Below are 16,447 nucleotides of genomic sequence, written 5' to 3'. Positions count from 1 at the left end.
ATCTAAAACTAATGTCTAGATTATTTTACTACTATTGCTAAAAAAAAGATTATTTTACTATACTGATAATAAACAAAGATTAGCTTATGCTTAATATAAATTACAGCTTTTGTTTTAATCTTAAACAAACAAACTGTTCCCCTGACAAAAAAAATTGTTGTCTAGCTTTGCAACGTGAAGATATGATATCCATTTTTTTGACAAGATATGAGTCATATAATTTTTTTATTGGAATAATTGAAAATTTGTAAGGATCATCGTTGTCCTTTTTAAAATGTTATAATGTGTGCTTATATTGTAGGCCAAATGCATCCAACGGTTCTTTTCTACAAAGTTTTTTTTAGTATGGTTTTAATGGGACATATCCTTCATGTTGAACATCTCATTCTCTAGCAGAAAGGTACAAGAAAAAGGAAAAAGGAGCAAAATCAGTAATTATAATTCAAAAAATATAAGTATGGTGTCAAACCAAAAAATAACACACGAAGTAATGTGATCAGTAAATCAAACTTTACAAAATCTACACTCAAACTTTACAAAATTGTTGCATTTTCTATTATCATTGAAAACAAGCCTACTTTAGTACTATTGCAAGAAGCAATTGCAACTGGCCAGCTTCCCACATTTTTCTTGTGACTTCATGATTTCTTATTGAGTATCCTGATTCTCATTATATGTTCCATCATGATTCATGAATGATTAAAAAAATAGTACCAAAGTTTATTCATGCCTTAAAGTAATGCTCACAAACCTCCATGAGAACCTCGTTGATACAATCGAATAAAAGCTTCCATTGGTGGCAAAGCATGTTTGAGAAGAACTCTTATTTTAGTGGTTGTACTATTATTTTAACCGGATATCATGAATGAATGTGTCAAGAGATTAAAATTAATATGATAAATAAAAAGGTTGGTTAGTTTTTGAAAAAATTCTTCCAATTTTTCTCTATATATAGGATTTTATTTTATCCTTTCCAAAATTATTTTAACAAGTTAGATCTGTTCCCTGAACCTTAGGTTGCAAAAGCAATCTTTAATTGTTGCACCATCATTAAGTTTATGATAACAACACACATAACATCTCATCTCATATCCCATCTCATATACATACATTAAATAGAATGTTTAACTACACATGTCTCCTTAATAATCTCAACAAACTTTAGACGTGACATTCATTGACAATTGTTTAATCATGTGCAATATCTATACTATATATAAAGAAAACAACTCTTTCGACTCTTTTAGGTTGACTTTTTCTTTTTTCAAAAATGCCTTTAATTTTTAATACAAATAACATATGTAACAAATGGATAATAATAAATTTAAACGATACGAATACTGATAAGTGCTCAAAAAAGTGATATATTTCTTATGTTAATTTAGACACTTTAGTGATTTGTTTTGCAAATTACTTAAGGGAAAAGCTACAATTTGATGCAGTTATGCCGTTTATGCTTTAGTGCCTTATTCTACCCCTTTTTGTGCAGGAAAATACAAGCAAGAACAAAAAATCAACCAAAGTGCAAAAGCTGAGTTTTTGGCGTTTTTGGCTTATAGCGAGTTTTGTCGAGAGCCAACTCGCCATAAGCGAGTTTCAAACGAGTTCAAAAAGTTTAAGAGGATAAGGGACACGTGGAGGTCATCCATTGGAGCAGAGTAGATTTTCGAGCAACTCGATATAAGCGAGTAAATTTCGCTATAAGCGAGTTTGACAGATTCAGTCATGTAAATAGCTTTTCTCTCATTTTCTGAAAGCTATCCATTATTTTTGATATTTTCTGATTTTTAGAGAGAGAGAGAAAGGGCATTTCTAGAGAGAGAAACATGAAGCAAGAGTGTTAGAAGTGGATTCTTCCCAAGATTTGTAGAGAAATTATGAATCTTGTCATGAATCTTCATATTTTCTTCCATTTTTGCAAAGCTACTATGAAAGTAAGTAGCTAAATCTATCCTTTGAGGTTAGAGGTAGTTTTATAATTCTTAAGAATCTTATCTGTTGAAAGTGATAATCAATTATTTGCTTTTTCCTCTTCTAACGGTTGGCTGAAGAGTTGTTAAGTTGATTGATTATTTCCAAGGATTCATCATACAAAAATTCAACTCCAGTAGCAAATGTTCCAACTTCCAACCAATACATAAGTTTATAATGTGGTGTGACTTAGTCTGGTACTTGGTTTGTACTCGATCTAACAACATTTTGGTTGTGTTTGGTAACACAAAAAAGCTAGCTTATAGCTTGTTGGATTAACTTATAAGCTCGTTAGATGAAAACGTGGCGTGTTTGGTAACAAGCTTTTTTCATGAGCTTATAACGTTTTTTGAAAAGCTATTTCAAGTAGCTTTTTAGCTTATAGCTGGTAGCTTTTTATATTTTCTTCCAACTTTAACCCTACTAATTTAAATTAATTATTTTTTTAATTAAACAACTACCCATGTTCATCTTTATAACCGCCCCATTTTTTCCCTTAAAAAAAATGTCAGGTTGTTTTTTTTAAGGAGCACTTTATATATATATATGTGTGTGTGTATTTTTAAGGAAATTCTTTATATTTTGCTATAACTAACTTGCCGTACACCACACAAAAAATAACTAGCCCATTTTTTTTTTAAAGGAAAAAATAACTAGTCTTTTGTACGTTGTAAAATTTTATATATTCTAGCTCACATTTTGTTTCCACTTTCTCTTATTTAATTTGGGATTCATAAAACATAGATCAAAATTGTCGGTGAATTTTTTTTTTAGGATTAAAGGTCGAAGAATTTTTTTATGGAGACTAAGACCAAAAGTTTGAATATTTCTAGGACCAAAAACATATTTAACTATAATTAAAAATATTAAAAAATAAATACATTACAAAAAAATGTGTGTGTCCATATGTATATTAAAAAAAAAAAAATGTCCTTTTATACTTATCAGCCACTTCAACAACTAATTTTACCAAACACATTATTTTTAATAAGCAAGTTTTTCAGCTATAAACTATCAACTATCAGTCACAAGCTATCAGCTAGCTTATAACTTATTTTTATCAAAGAGCCTTTTAGGCTCTTCAATAAAATTATGTGATGGCGTAGAAAAACAAATTAACATCTCCTATGCATTATGCGACAGTGTAGTGTAGATAAAGCTTCTTGTTCTGCCAACTGTGTTTAGTAACGTAGTACTTTTTTGTTATCAAGGCAAATATTTAAGTTTAGGATTGAGCTTTATAAATAGAAGTATGTACGAGATTTTCTTAATTTATAACAGAAGGGTAACTACAAGTATATCATACACATATAATGAGAAATGAGAAATAAAAGTACAGAACGCCACTAAATTAAATCAGACACAAACATTGATTTCAACTCATACTATATCAAGCATCTGACCATGTAATGTCAAGGCCACCCCATTGATCTTGAGGCACACCTAAAGCTTCCCACACAGCCTTGGAAGCATCAACAATGTTGTTTGGACAAGGAGGTTGGTAATCATGTTCTTCATCACATCCCTTTGTGGAGTCACACTCATCAACAACCATGGCCACCACACTTTTCCCATTCGCACTAATTGTAATGTTTTTGAGACACCTGCTCTCGTGGTTGAACCATCCGGTGGAAAGTGCAACAACTGGAGTGTCATCAGAATGGTATTGATTATCACATTCTGAAGGGCCACCTCCATCACCACCATTTTGAAAACTATTAAGAGTGAGATATGCCTTGGTGTAAGTAGACACTGCTGGAGAACATTCATAAGTTGTGTACATTTTTTCTTGTACACAACAATCAGAATCGTTCTCTTGATTACATTGTCCTGGAGGAGCATTTTTTCCTTCAATTCTACCGCTTGGGCGGCAACTCTGAGCTTCCGAGTATACAGAACTTGTTAAAACAAGAGTAATAATGAACAAAAGAAAAGAAGCTTTGGGGCAAAATCTCTTCATCTTGTGTTTCAAACTTTATGTTTCTCCTCTTTGTTCTTCTTAATGTTTTATGTTTTGGGGGAGATTTTAGTTGGTATATATAGAGAACTCTTGGCTGCCATTGTAATAACAAGCAAAAGAAAAAGATATATAGAAGTTAGATTTTGGGTCAAAGTTATGTATTCTATGCTGCTGAATTTAGCCTAAATGACAAGTACAAAGTACTATAGGATCCCTTTTGCGGTCAAAGAACAAGTTCTAGACTACCATATTTAGACTATGGCAACTACACATTCTTTTAGTTGGTTCTTTTTAAGGCTTTTAAACTATTGATAAAAGATACCGATTCATTAAAATGGATGCTGTGAGGTATTTTTATTTGGTAGACAACAAAATAGATTGAATTAACATTAATAAATCAAATAGATAAGTGAAACTCCAACCAATTTCAATTATGCAATATTTATTTTTATTTATTATGTATTAAAACGTAGACATCTGATAAAATTTCCATCAAGCAACTGGTATTTTGTCTTTGTTGTAACAAGAAAATGTTATTTTTCATGTATTAATATTGTTACAAGTTATTATTAACCATTTGCATCTAGTAGTAGTGCCAGACAAGACAACTTATTGCATAAGCAAGACAAATTCGATTGTAGGCTGTGATTCATTCATTTTACCTTGCAATATTATATTTTACTTCTTGTCCTTTTTCTAATTAATAAAAATTAAAATTTTAGAAAGAAGAACTTGTATATATGCATTATGGAGTGGGATATTAGTTCTGCTTTGTGTCTTACATCCAGAAAAAACAATAACTATTAAAGGATTAATAAAATACAAAGGCGTTGTCTCCATCAGAAAACAAATAAAATATTAATCAAGAAACACATATAGCTACTTAAACTTGTACATATAATATTTTTAAAATTAATTTGAACTACATGCTTTCTTCTTCGACTGTAAAAAATAATAATTAAGGATTTAAAAATGTACAATTAGTATTACTTCTTGTAGTTGTTATTTGCACTAAACATGCAAGGTAGGACTCATTGCCTTGACCCTAAAACAAACATTTTCTTTTCTTATCTTGTCTTGTTATTTCGTAGACAAACGATACGATTTGCTTTATCAAAATAAGGAGTTATCTTAATCTAAATATATCCATTAAGGAGTAAGGAGTTATCTTACTACTTAATAGTATAATAACCATCATAGATAAGTTAACATAAAATATAGATGTTGCTTCAATATATATGTTTGTTTGTGCGTGCATTTACTTAAACTAATTTACATAACAAACAAACCAGTGACCAGTACCTTGGTTGGACCGATCACTAGAGAATTTCAAGCATATGATTTTTTATGTCATTCTCGAGTATAAAATATATTCTATTTAGATTGACTTTCATGTTATGCTAAACATAAATATCTTGAATATTGTATCTATTGAGATCTAATAGTATATGAAAGGAATACACAATCAAGTTTAACATTAATTATTTGTAATACTAAAGACACCATGAAAGAAATACTACATACTAATAAACCAACACATCCTTAAACCCAACAAATACTAATTATTTGTAGTTGTCTATAGCCAAAATTTTGAATGAGTTGGATTGAGGAAAGCCTCCTCAACATAATTTTCATGTAACTCTACTAAGACCCTTGTTGATGCTCTCCAAGAACAAAAAAGTTTTTCATATTTTGGTGCATCTTCTATTTTGAACTTGAGTCGACCATTAATAATCTTTGGTGGAATCAAAATCAACCTCTCCAAGATTGTTGCTCTTTGCAAAACTTGCTTTACTAATTGAAGTTCAGCTGACATATATTCAAAATTTCTGATTACTACAACTTTGAGTTGAGTAAATCTGTGATTGCAGTTGTCAATGTGATGTTTATGATACAATTGCCAATATATTGCAAGGTCAAATTGGTAATCATTTAACTGCACATATAATTTAAAGTCAGGCACAAGACAACATAAATAAATCATAGATATATTTTTAAATTTAGATTCATATCAATCAAGATTAATTAATGGTTACTGTTAACTAATTATTTGAAAATGAATTAGTTGTACTCACATCAATGAACAATTTTTCTAAGGATGGACAATTTTTGGCAAACATTGTTATATCATATGGATTGCAAGACATTCCCCCTTTCATAAACAATTGAAGCTCAATCAGATTCTCAAACCAATATTGGGCTTCTTGATATATCCCATTACGAATCCTTGCAGCGACACTCTGAAATTATAAGATTTGATAGTTAAGACTTATTAATAAAGAGAAATGATATTTGCAAAACAATTTTCGTTTACGTTATGCTCTTATTTTTGGGACAATCCTCTCTCTCTCTCTCTCTCTCTCTCTCTTATTACGTTATGTTCACATTTATGAGAAAATATTGTTTTTTTTAGATTTATTGAATAACTGATGTATCTGAATTATAATATTGTCCAAATACATAAGTTATTTAATGAATCATAAAACGGAATAGTTACTTATAAATGTGACTTGAGGGAGTATATTTCTTTGTATATCTTTGGTTGTTTTGTTTGTTGTACCAAAAATAGTTGTTTAAATAACATACCGGCATCATTTGACAATAATAATAAATGTATAAAGACATATAACATGCTATAATTTGTATGGAATTAAATAGATTAGTAAAGAACAAAATGTAAATCAAAGTAGATTAAGAATATACCTCAATAAGTAGAGGTGTAGTGGTGAGAACGGAGACATGAGAGAGATCTTTGACTAGAGCTTCCAAATGATCAAACTTCATGTAGTTTTGGGAAGGTATAAAGTAAAAGAAAGCTTCATACAATTGCATCCCTTGAATAATTCGAACTATTGAAAATTTTCCATGATAAAAAATTGAATGAAGAGTTGGTGAATCAATTTCAATCTCTTTCAAATCTCGACAGTCTACAATTTTTAATTTTTTGAAATATTTATTTTCTCTAGCAATTAAGTTCAATTTCTTAATTGTGGAGCAATTAATCAAATCAATAGATTTAAGCATTTTACAATGCTTAATCAATACATCAAACATATCTTTAGTCATGTGGAGGTTACATAGACTTAACGTTTGCAGAAATTGCAAGCCATTGGGAACGTTTGGACACTGGATCGCACATTTAACCAATTTCAGTGTTTTTAACTTGGATAGTGCATTAAAAACATTAAAATCAACTGTGAAACCAGGTTGGTAAAAATGCAACTCAAGATCTTCTAGATCCTTCTTAGTGCATATTTGTAACCATTTCCTTACCAAAGCTTCAATCCCAACGGGATCGATATGTAACATAAATGATTTAATTTTTTCACCTTTGTGCGAATTGAATAAACGATCAATGGTTGCAGCTTGATATCGTTGAGTGTATCGAAAATGGAAGTCCTTACCGAACAAGAATTGACGATTATGACGCAATGAACTTTTGTACATAGGAGACACAGTTGATGCAATCACTATTGCATCTTTGATTGGTAAAAAGGTGAAAATGTGTTTAATGATATCCTCTGGAAGATTACAAGGTGAATCGATTTTGGTTTTCTTTTCTTTGGAAAATTGCTTTTGGTTTTGGTTTCGATAATTGGCCATTGGTAAAGAGATTAGCAAAAACAATGAAGAAAGGAATAAGAGCAGGGTTGGATTTCATGTGTGTACCACTGGACTGAATTTATAGATTGAAATTCATAATTAAAAAATAAAAATAAAAATTGTATTAATGAGAAAATGAGTTTTTTTATAAGATTTAAATTAAAGAAACATTTTCCAGACACTAAATTAGTAAGGATTTAATGCATACACACATAATTGAAAATAATTTTTACACCATGGATCAATCGTTGTCGTTTCATCATTAAAATGACTAATTAGTATCTAACCAGTCGAGTCTAGTCAAAAGAAAAATATCTTACCATGTAAGTTTTTACATTAACTTTTTTTCTTCATATTATGCGCAAATTCATTTTTTTAATATATATATGTAATTATTATTTTTAGACCGAATTCTCCCGATATGGTACAATAAATTAATTTTTTTCTTCATATTATGCGTAAATTCATTTTTTAATATATATGTAATTATTATTTTTAAACCAAATTCTCCCAATATGGTACAATCTCAACTTCAAAAGAGAAATTCAACGAATCGGTAAAATAACTCCAAAAGTTAATTTTCTAAAAAAAAAAAAACTCCAAAAGTTAATTAGTAATTATTTTTAAAAGAATTAACTTATATATGATAACAATAATTATTATACTAAATACATTTTTTAGGTTTATCATATAATCGGTACGAAGTTTCCGTCGTCATTTAGCAGTGGTTAATTTTCTTTCAGGAACTTATGAACATAAGGTGGTTTCTTGATGACAGAGCATCATATGATACTTTAGGCTATGCTTTTAGTCATTTTCTTTACATTTGAAGATAAATTAAAAATTATTTAGAGGAGTTGTTTATGGTTTGAGGAACATATTTTATTCATTTGAGTCATTGTAATTTAGTTTCTTCTCTAATCATGCAACTTCATAGACGTTTTGACAAAGAAAGACACCACATGGAGGATCAAGAGATTTAAAGAATGATATTCGATGGTACTTAAAAGGTTTTTGAAGACAATACAAGTTAGCAAAATTCATCCTAGTTCCAACACATTTCAAGATGGAAGAACGTTCGAAAATGACGAAAAACCGCATAATTCACCACATGGTGCCCCTCTGATTTTCAGAGAGGGTTAACACAAGAAAAAGTTAGATACTTTTTTTTTTAGCCCTATAAAATTATCAAGTTTCATTTTTCTTCCCTATTAAAAAAATTGTATATTCTCGTCACTACAAAATTATCATGCAATTAGTTTTATTCCCTATGCAAACTTATTGAAACAAAAGATTTTTAATTAGCCTTCAAATTTTAGAAGGATAAATATGTTATTTGCCTTTAAAAATGAGAGTTTATTAATTCGATAAAATTAAAATAAAAAATAAGAATAGAAGTAGATGAAATTTGGAATCGAGAGAAACAGAAATTCTATCACACAAGTAAGAGGTGAATACAACAATGTGGCCATCTGCATACATAAACACATCTCCACCATGGCCAATCATAATCCCTCTTCATGCTTATCTTCTTATTATTTGATTTTGTGGGAGGAATGTCAGTAAATAAATTCTGAGAAGGAGGAATTTTATGAGATCTGAAAAAAGACATCAAAGATTCAATTTTACAAATGACTTATTTCAATCTCGTTGAAACTTTGGAGTGTAATAATAGACGCGATGTGCTTGTTCATCAGAGGTTGTTGCACCGAGTCTTTAACCGGTTCTAATAAGTGGGTACGGCCGTACGGGTTTAACTTTTTTTTTTTCTTCCTGAAAATGGGGTTGATTTAGTTTTTTAACAAATGGATTTTTTTTTAAAACTCGGTATCCGATCCAAGAATTGTCTAGTTCGAGGGGACCAATCCCACCGCCGACTTGCGAGGGACCCGTTTAAAGCCAGAGCAAGCTCTATATGAACTTAGCCCACCGAAATTGGCACCAGAGGGAGTCGAACCTGAGACCTCTGAAGGAGCAAACTACTCCAAGACCCCAAGCCAACCACTAGGCCAACCTAAATGGGTTGATATGGTTTTTTTCTTAATTAAACAGTTCTAGTAATTTGGCTCTAAATCAGTTTAAGTAATCCAGTTTTTTTGCACACCCCTAAGTGTCATGACTACACGCAACAAGACAAGTGTCAAGAGGAACACATGTAACAATTCAAGTGTTACCTATGCAATAAACCAAGTGTTGTGACTCACGAGGAATACATACAACAAGCCAAGTGTCAAGATGAATGAATGCAACAAGTTAAGTTTTACCCATGCAACAAATCAAGTGTCAAGAGGAGTACATGCAACAACCAAGTGTTACTCATGCAATAACTCAAATGTCATGACGAATGCATGCAACAATTCAATTGTTATCCATGCAGTAAAAAAGTGTCATTAAGATTACATGCAAGAAGTCAAGTGTTATTCATACAATAAAACATATCTCTTTCTTCTGCCCTCATTAGGGCTGGAAATGAGTCGAGTCGAACCAAACTGCCTGAGCTCGGCTCAACTCGATAAGAATTGGTTCGGCTCGAGTTCGACACGAACTATTTTTTTCAGCTCGAGTTCGGCTCGTTTAAAGTTCACGAACAGTTCGGTTCAGCTCGTTAGGTTCAGTTCGGTTGCTCAACTCGTCCAAAAAAAATTATAAAAAAAAAAGTTAATTTATAGATCTTTGATATTATATATATATATTAAAATTAAATATTGAATTAAAATAAAAGTTCCCACAAGCATGCATGTAATACACATAAATTATATAAAGTTAAAGGTTGCATAAATACGAAGAAAAATATCTGATACAAGTAACAGAGACAAAAAATCCAACAAAATTCAATTAGCTATGAACAAAATTCATAATATTCTTTTACTTTTATTCAGCCACATTTGCCACATTTGAATTAATTTTTTTAAAAAAACTACCTCAAATTGATTTATATATATAATCGATAATCGAGTCATTTCATGAACCTAACGAGTCGAACTATATGTAGCTCAAGTTCAGCTCATTTAATTAACGAACTTAATTTTTAGCTCAATTCCAGCTCGTTAGGTTCATGAACCAAGTTCAACGGATTAGATATCGAGTCGAATGTCGAACTATAATCGAGTTGATTCGGTTCATTGCCAGCCCTAACCCTCATGAATCCCACCCCCTTTCTTTTTCATTAACTCACAAAACCTCCACTCTCTTTCATCTCATTGTTTTCTTCTGAAAATGACATCTCTCTTCTTCTCTCATCAACCACAACCCTCTCTATTTCTTATGGATCCTCTCCTCCCTCTCCTTATGTGCTTGCTCTCCGCAAATCCCGTGATATTTAGAACATGCATCTCTAATGCAGCTTCTTCAATCAACGAATTCTTCTATGACTCTGTCAACACCTTAATTCAAACCGCCAAAGGGCCCACCTCCGACGTCAAACCTTCTGTTAGGTCAATATAATATTTTTAGAAATTAGACAATAACATGTACACCCTCCGGTCACTAATATAAGCAAAAAACTACATTCTAGGTTCATTCATTTAATGATGTATGTGGTCTATAATAAAGACCATATGCATCATTAAATAATGAATGAATCTAAACTGTAAACTTTTACTTATAATAGTGATCGGATGGTGTATAATATTGTTAGAAATCTAAATCAGACAATGACACATATATGTTTATATTCTTTTCATTTCATCTTCATGATGACGGGAAGAGCAAATAATTTTGTCTACTCAATTTGATTTGGATTCTAAATACGATGTCATCCATGTAGTAAATGAGTATTGTATGTCACGAATTTTAATTATTTTTTATGTTTGAAAATATCAGGAGAAATTTTTGTGTAGGAACGAACCTAACTATCATTCTTACAAACAATAAATTAAAACATGACACGTCATTTTTTTTCTTTCTTTTAACCATGATTGGTGGTGGTGAATACTAACCGCAAATAATGGTTCAGAGAGAGAGGAGGAGCAGTTATTTTTCATTTCTTAAATTATTTCCTACACAAGAATTTCTCTATCATTCAGTACTTTTATTGTTGAGATCATTCAGTATTTCCTATATATATATTTTTTTTCAAATCGTGAAGCAATACTTGAAATGGTTTGGGGTTAGAGCAATTAATTAGTGTCTATTTCAAAGAAATCGTGTGATCTGAAATTTTGTTGAAGATTGAAGTAAGATAAGAAATGAAATTTAAAAGTTCACGAATGGATAGATTTTTTTAAAAGATCAATTAATTTTACACACTATTCATAATCTAAAAATCCATAATCGCAGCCCAATTCACGATATATAAATCAAACACTATTCTAGGAGAATTTGAATCCATTTTATTTATCAATCCTACCTCACCATTTTAAATCTTAATTCATTTCCTTATTTTTCTCTTATGGCTTGCACAATCCTCTATCATTGCTAATGTACCAATTTTGTCTCAAGTATTCATTTGTTGCGTATTAGAATCATCTCATTCAAAATGTATAAAAATACACCAACGTATGCGCGTCGCGCGAGTCACATTCTAATATTTTCTATTCCAACAAAGTGTAAATGAAACCCTAGTCTTTATCTATGGATGCAGAGATGTAGAATGATCAATTCACTCTTATTTAGTTTTTGTTAAAAGTCTCACATAAGATGATAATTGATTTGGCGAGAAGGTCCTTACTTTACAAACTAATTTTGTAATAGTTGAGATAAACTTGATCTAAATTAAAAGATAACATCAAAGTCTATCTAAGATCTATTAGTTGCCCACTATTTTGGGTCACGGTTATCAGACTACTACGCAGGTCATGCTCTAGATATTTAGATTGTCATTTAATTGAGAATGTGTGTTGATGAAATATACTATGAAAATGTATTTATGTAAGTGGTGGACAGTCTTCACCACAGGAGCCATTGCACATGTGCTAACAAACAGATGAACTAAGCTAGTGTAAAAGTAGAATACTCAAGTATTCATTTCATGGTGAGTGACTGTGTTGGTACCCTATGCAAACCCTAATAATTGCACTCTCCATAAATGCTAATGTCCTTCTCTTTTAACTGTCTGTGTTGGTTTTCAATCCTACGCTGACTTTTCTGCAAGAGAATCCAACATAAATGCATTCCATAGTTGTTCTGTCTCTGCCATTAATGCTATCACTATCATCTTGACTGCAAATTTTCTCTCTCATCCTAGTTCTGTGCAAAATGAAAACCAAAAAAATCTCTTTCACTGTTTCAGCAAGTTCTTAATTTGTCTCAATGATGATGCAACTTCTCCAATGCTACAGAACATGCATTTATTGCTAATAAATCCAGCTTGAAACTCGCTGATGCTGCATGCCCCCCATCCAGTAATAATGCCACCTCAGATCAACTTTTTCAACATCCATGTTCTTCCCTATTTATTATCTCACAATACTCTTGAGTCTAGTTCAAGTGTTGAAAACATGCTCTAAATTCTGCATTTTTTGTTGTCACCTTTTCTTTATTAATGTGTACTAGCTGTTCTTGAGAAGTGAAGAGAGAAAAAAAATGGGAAGGACACCTTGTTGTGATAAGAAGGGTTTGAAGAAAGGACCTTGGACTGCTGAAGAGGATGAAATTCTTGCTAACTATATTAAGAAGAATGGTGGTCATGGAAGCTGGCGTTCTCTTCCCAAGATCACAGGTTTCATTTCATCCTTTATATATGTCTTTCTTTTTTGCTTCTATTTGACTTGCTAAGTGCATTTTAGGGTTGTTTGTGAGTGCATGTTTTTTTAAAATAGTTAGCTAAAGCTGTAGTTTTGTAAAATCATGGTGACCGGCTACATGTGATTCTAACAAACTCAGTGTGATATCAAGTGAAATCACAGTGTCACTGTGATTTTGTCAAACTTATAGAAAATGTCAAGTTCAAAGTCAAACCTAAGTAATATTAAGGATTTGGAGACTATAAGTTTTCTTAGAGAAAATGTCTGCTGTTGCAATTTGAACCAACATTTTGATGTTTTATGTCTTCACTGCAAATTAAAATATTCTATATGTTTGAATAAACTTTTTTCAAGGTGAAAAAGATATTTCATAGAGAACTTTCTTAACTTTTCTTTGGAATCAGTTACAAACCTTGTTTTTAAGTAACTTTTTTTGAACAATGTTTTTAAGTAACTTAGAATAATTTTTTTATGTCTCTCAATAATGGTGGGCATATTTTAAGCACTGAGCTATAATAAAGTTTAGAACAAAAGTGGGGTCATGGAGTGAAGGGGAAGAAAGTTCCTATCTTTGGCTTTATATACATCCATGGTAGTTGCTGCTTTTTTGCGACACTAACACATCACTTACCAATTTAAGGACTCTTTAACATGTGAAGGGATGCTATCACTCTTAACTCCTTGTCTCCCACTCTATTTTTTTTCTTGAGTTATTAAAAGTTAAAAAAACAGGAATGTGTCAAAAGCAAAATAATTTGAATAGCAGACATATTTAATGCCATGCTTGGAACATTATAATTACTCTAAATTTTATTTATTTATAACCATTTTATTAGTCCAAAAGTATCCATCAACTTTGTCAATAATTAATTTATGCTAAAAAACCTTGCTAGCCATCTTAAGTGAATTCTCCCTTCTCAACCATATTTTTTTTTTCCTTTCTACAATACTTAAGGAATCCGAGTTGGTTTCCACTCGAAATAACAAAATGTTGGTATATTAGTTGCTACATTAGATTTAGAAAAACAAAAATATGCTTTGATTTTTATTGCTCTCTTGTTTTAATTTGTTTTAACCTTTCAATATTCCTAACCAAAACTTTGGTTTTCATTTTTCATGCAGTACTCTAATAGGTTTCAATTGTAGACCAGCTAGCCACGTGGCAAACAATGATTTATTTTCTTTGGACACTTTTTCTTCTATGTTCTTTAATTAATAACCATTGTCAAATTAAAGAAACAAAATAACAACAATAATTGATATTTTATTCTGTTTGTCAGCCCAACATTAATTAAAGACTTCATGTTTATACAGATTAGTAATTTACTTTCAGGTCTTCTTCGTTGTGGTAAGAGTTGTAGGCTTAGGTGGACCAACTATCTAAGACCTGACATTAAACGTGGACCCTTTACTCCTGAGGAAGAAAAATTAGTCATTCAGCTTCATGCTATCCTTGGAAATAGGTAAACAGTTCAGCATTTATTATTAAGCTTGTTTTCAATTCATACAGTTTCTTTGGTAGTGAAGTATTTGCTCTTCAGTTTTGTCTCATCCTTCACAAATCTAGATTCCTCTTCATGAGATCCACTGTTGTTGTGAAACTTTTAGATCTCTATAGAATATATCATAGTACTTTATCATAAAACATAATTTTGAATAGAGGTCACATTTGTGTCACAAACTTTGATATTGTAGAAAATTGTGTTTAAATGCTGAGGATTGCCCCGAGCATAAGGCGACCAAAGCCTTCGCTCTAGACTTATTTTATCAATAACAAATTAGACCCCCGAATAAAAATATTGTTTAGGATAAGTAAATTGCGTGTATAAAATTTACTAAGTTGTTATGAAGCATAATTCGCAAAGAGCTCTACTTTTATGCTCGGAGACTTAAGTTCAAAACCTACATTGTGCAAGTTATAATTATTCAAGCTCAACTTAACTAAAATACATGGCTGTGAAGTTAAAGCAAAATTACTTTTCGCCCTTATTTAAATAAGTCTTAGGCATACAACTGTGTTGAGTCGGTCCGGTAAATACTGCTGATGTGTCCTCGACCGCAGTTGCAGAGACATCAAATACTTTGATGTCCTGACCAAGATTCCAGTTTCATAATTTTTTTCCCTCAAAAATCCATGATCATTGAATCTAGATAGTTGGATGCATTCTTTGAACCTTAATCAGTTCAAACTCTTTGAGTTTATTAACATATAACTTACAAAAATAATTCAACAAATTTAACAAAATTTCAGGTGGGCTGCTATTGCATCCCAGTTACCCGGAAGAACAGACAATGAGATAAAGAACTTTTGGAACACACATTTGAAGAAACGTCTCAAAAGCTTGGGAATTGATCCAAAAACACACGAGCCAGTAGCCTCATTAACTAGTTACCCAAATCACAAGTCACATGCATCGGTTTCAACACGTCACATGGCTCAATGGGAGAGTGCAAGGCTTGAAGCAGAAGCAAGACTCTCAATTGAGTCATCACACTTCAACAACAATCCTAATTCCTTCACAAAAACTGATTCTTCTTCTGATTATTTCCTCCGTATATGGAACTCTGAAGTTGGAGATGCATTTCGCAAGGTTCAAAAACCAGATACAGATCATATTAACATAATCACTAGTTGCTCTCAGAGTCCTATTTCTGCAGGATCATTATCTTCCAACAAATGTGACTCCATTTCTGCTGTTACAGCAAGCAATAGTATTGTGAAAGAAGAGTTGGATTGGAGGAACTACAAGTTTAGTGCTGAAGATGTGCTTCTTGAGTCTGATTCATCAAGCTCCAATGACTTGCAAGATTCATCAGACACTGCTTTGCAGCTCTTGTTTGATTTTCCTATGAACAATGACATGAGTTTCTTAGGAAACTCTTTTGCTTCTCCTTTTTAGGCATTTGTCACTACTAGTTGGACTTGGAGTTGGAAAAAAATGAAATATTTTCTAATTCTTTCATCATTAAATTTTGTGATGGAATTAGGGAAATATTTTGTATTTTCTACTCTATATTTATCTTGCTAATTATCTTTTTCTTGTTGTGTGTATATCTATGATATTTGTTGTTTTCTGTTTGGTGTTTTGTAGTATTTCTATCAATGCAATTCAAGAGGTATGAGAATGAGATGACTTTGTGGTAGGTTAGCATTGGTGACATTGAGGATTTTTAATTGCAACCTTAGCTGTTCCATTTGTACACAACATTTTGACATCAATCTTTTACA

At 31.5% G+C, this 16,447-nt stretch overlaps 2 protein-coding genes across 2 annotated transcripts; one reads left to right on the top strand and one right to left on the bottom strand.

Moving 5' to 3' along the window:
• Positions 1–2,923: 2,923 nt before the first annotated feature.
• LOC11432226 (kiwellin-1) lies at positions 2,924–4,093 on the bottom strand. The gene has a single exon (XM_003623849.3). It carries the CDS (start codon positions 3,929–3,931, stop codon positions 3,362–3,364), a length of 570 nt encoding a protein of 189 aa, XP_003623897.1. The 5' UTR covers positions 3,932–4,093; the 3' UTR covers positions 2,924–3,361.
• An 8,614-nt stretch (positions 4,094–12,707) lies between these two features.
• LOC11433167 (transcription factor MYB17) lies at positions 12,708–16,379 on the top strand. Its single transcript, XM_003623846.3, has 3 exons — positions 12,708–13,193; positions 14,552–14,681; positions 15,470–16,379. Exons 1-3 carry the CDS (start codon positions 13,058–13,060, stop codon positions 16,116–16,118), a joined length of 915 nt encoding a protein of 304 aa, XP_003623894.1. The 5' UTR covers positions 12,708–13,057; the 3' UTR covers positions 16,119–16,379.
• Positions 16,380–16,447: the final 68 nt, after the last annotated feature.

This window comes from Medicago truncatula, chromosome 7 (assembly GCF_003473485.1).
Source record: "Medicago truncatula cultivar Jemalong A17 chromosome 7, MtrunA17r5.0-ANR, whole genome shotgun sequence".
NCBI classification, from domain to species: domain Eukaryota; kingdom Viridiplantae; phylum Streptophyta; class Magnoliopsida; order Fabales; family Fabaceae; genus Medicago; species Medicago truncatula.
Note: the sequence above shows the minus strand (reverse complement) of the source record. Positions and strands in the feature narration are given on the sequence as shown.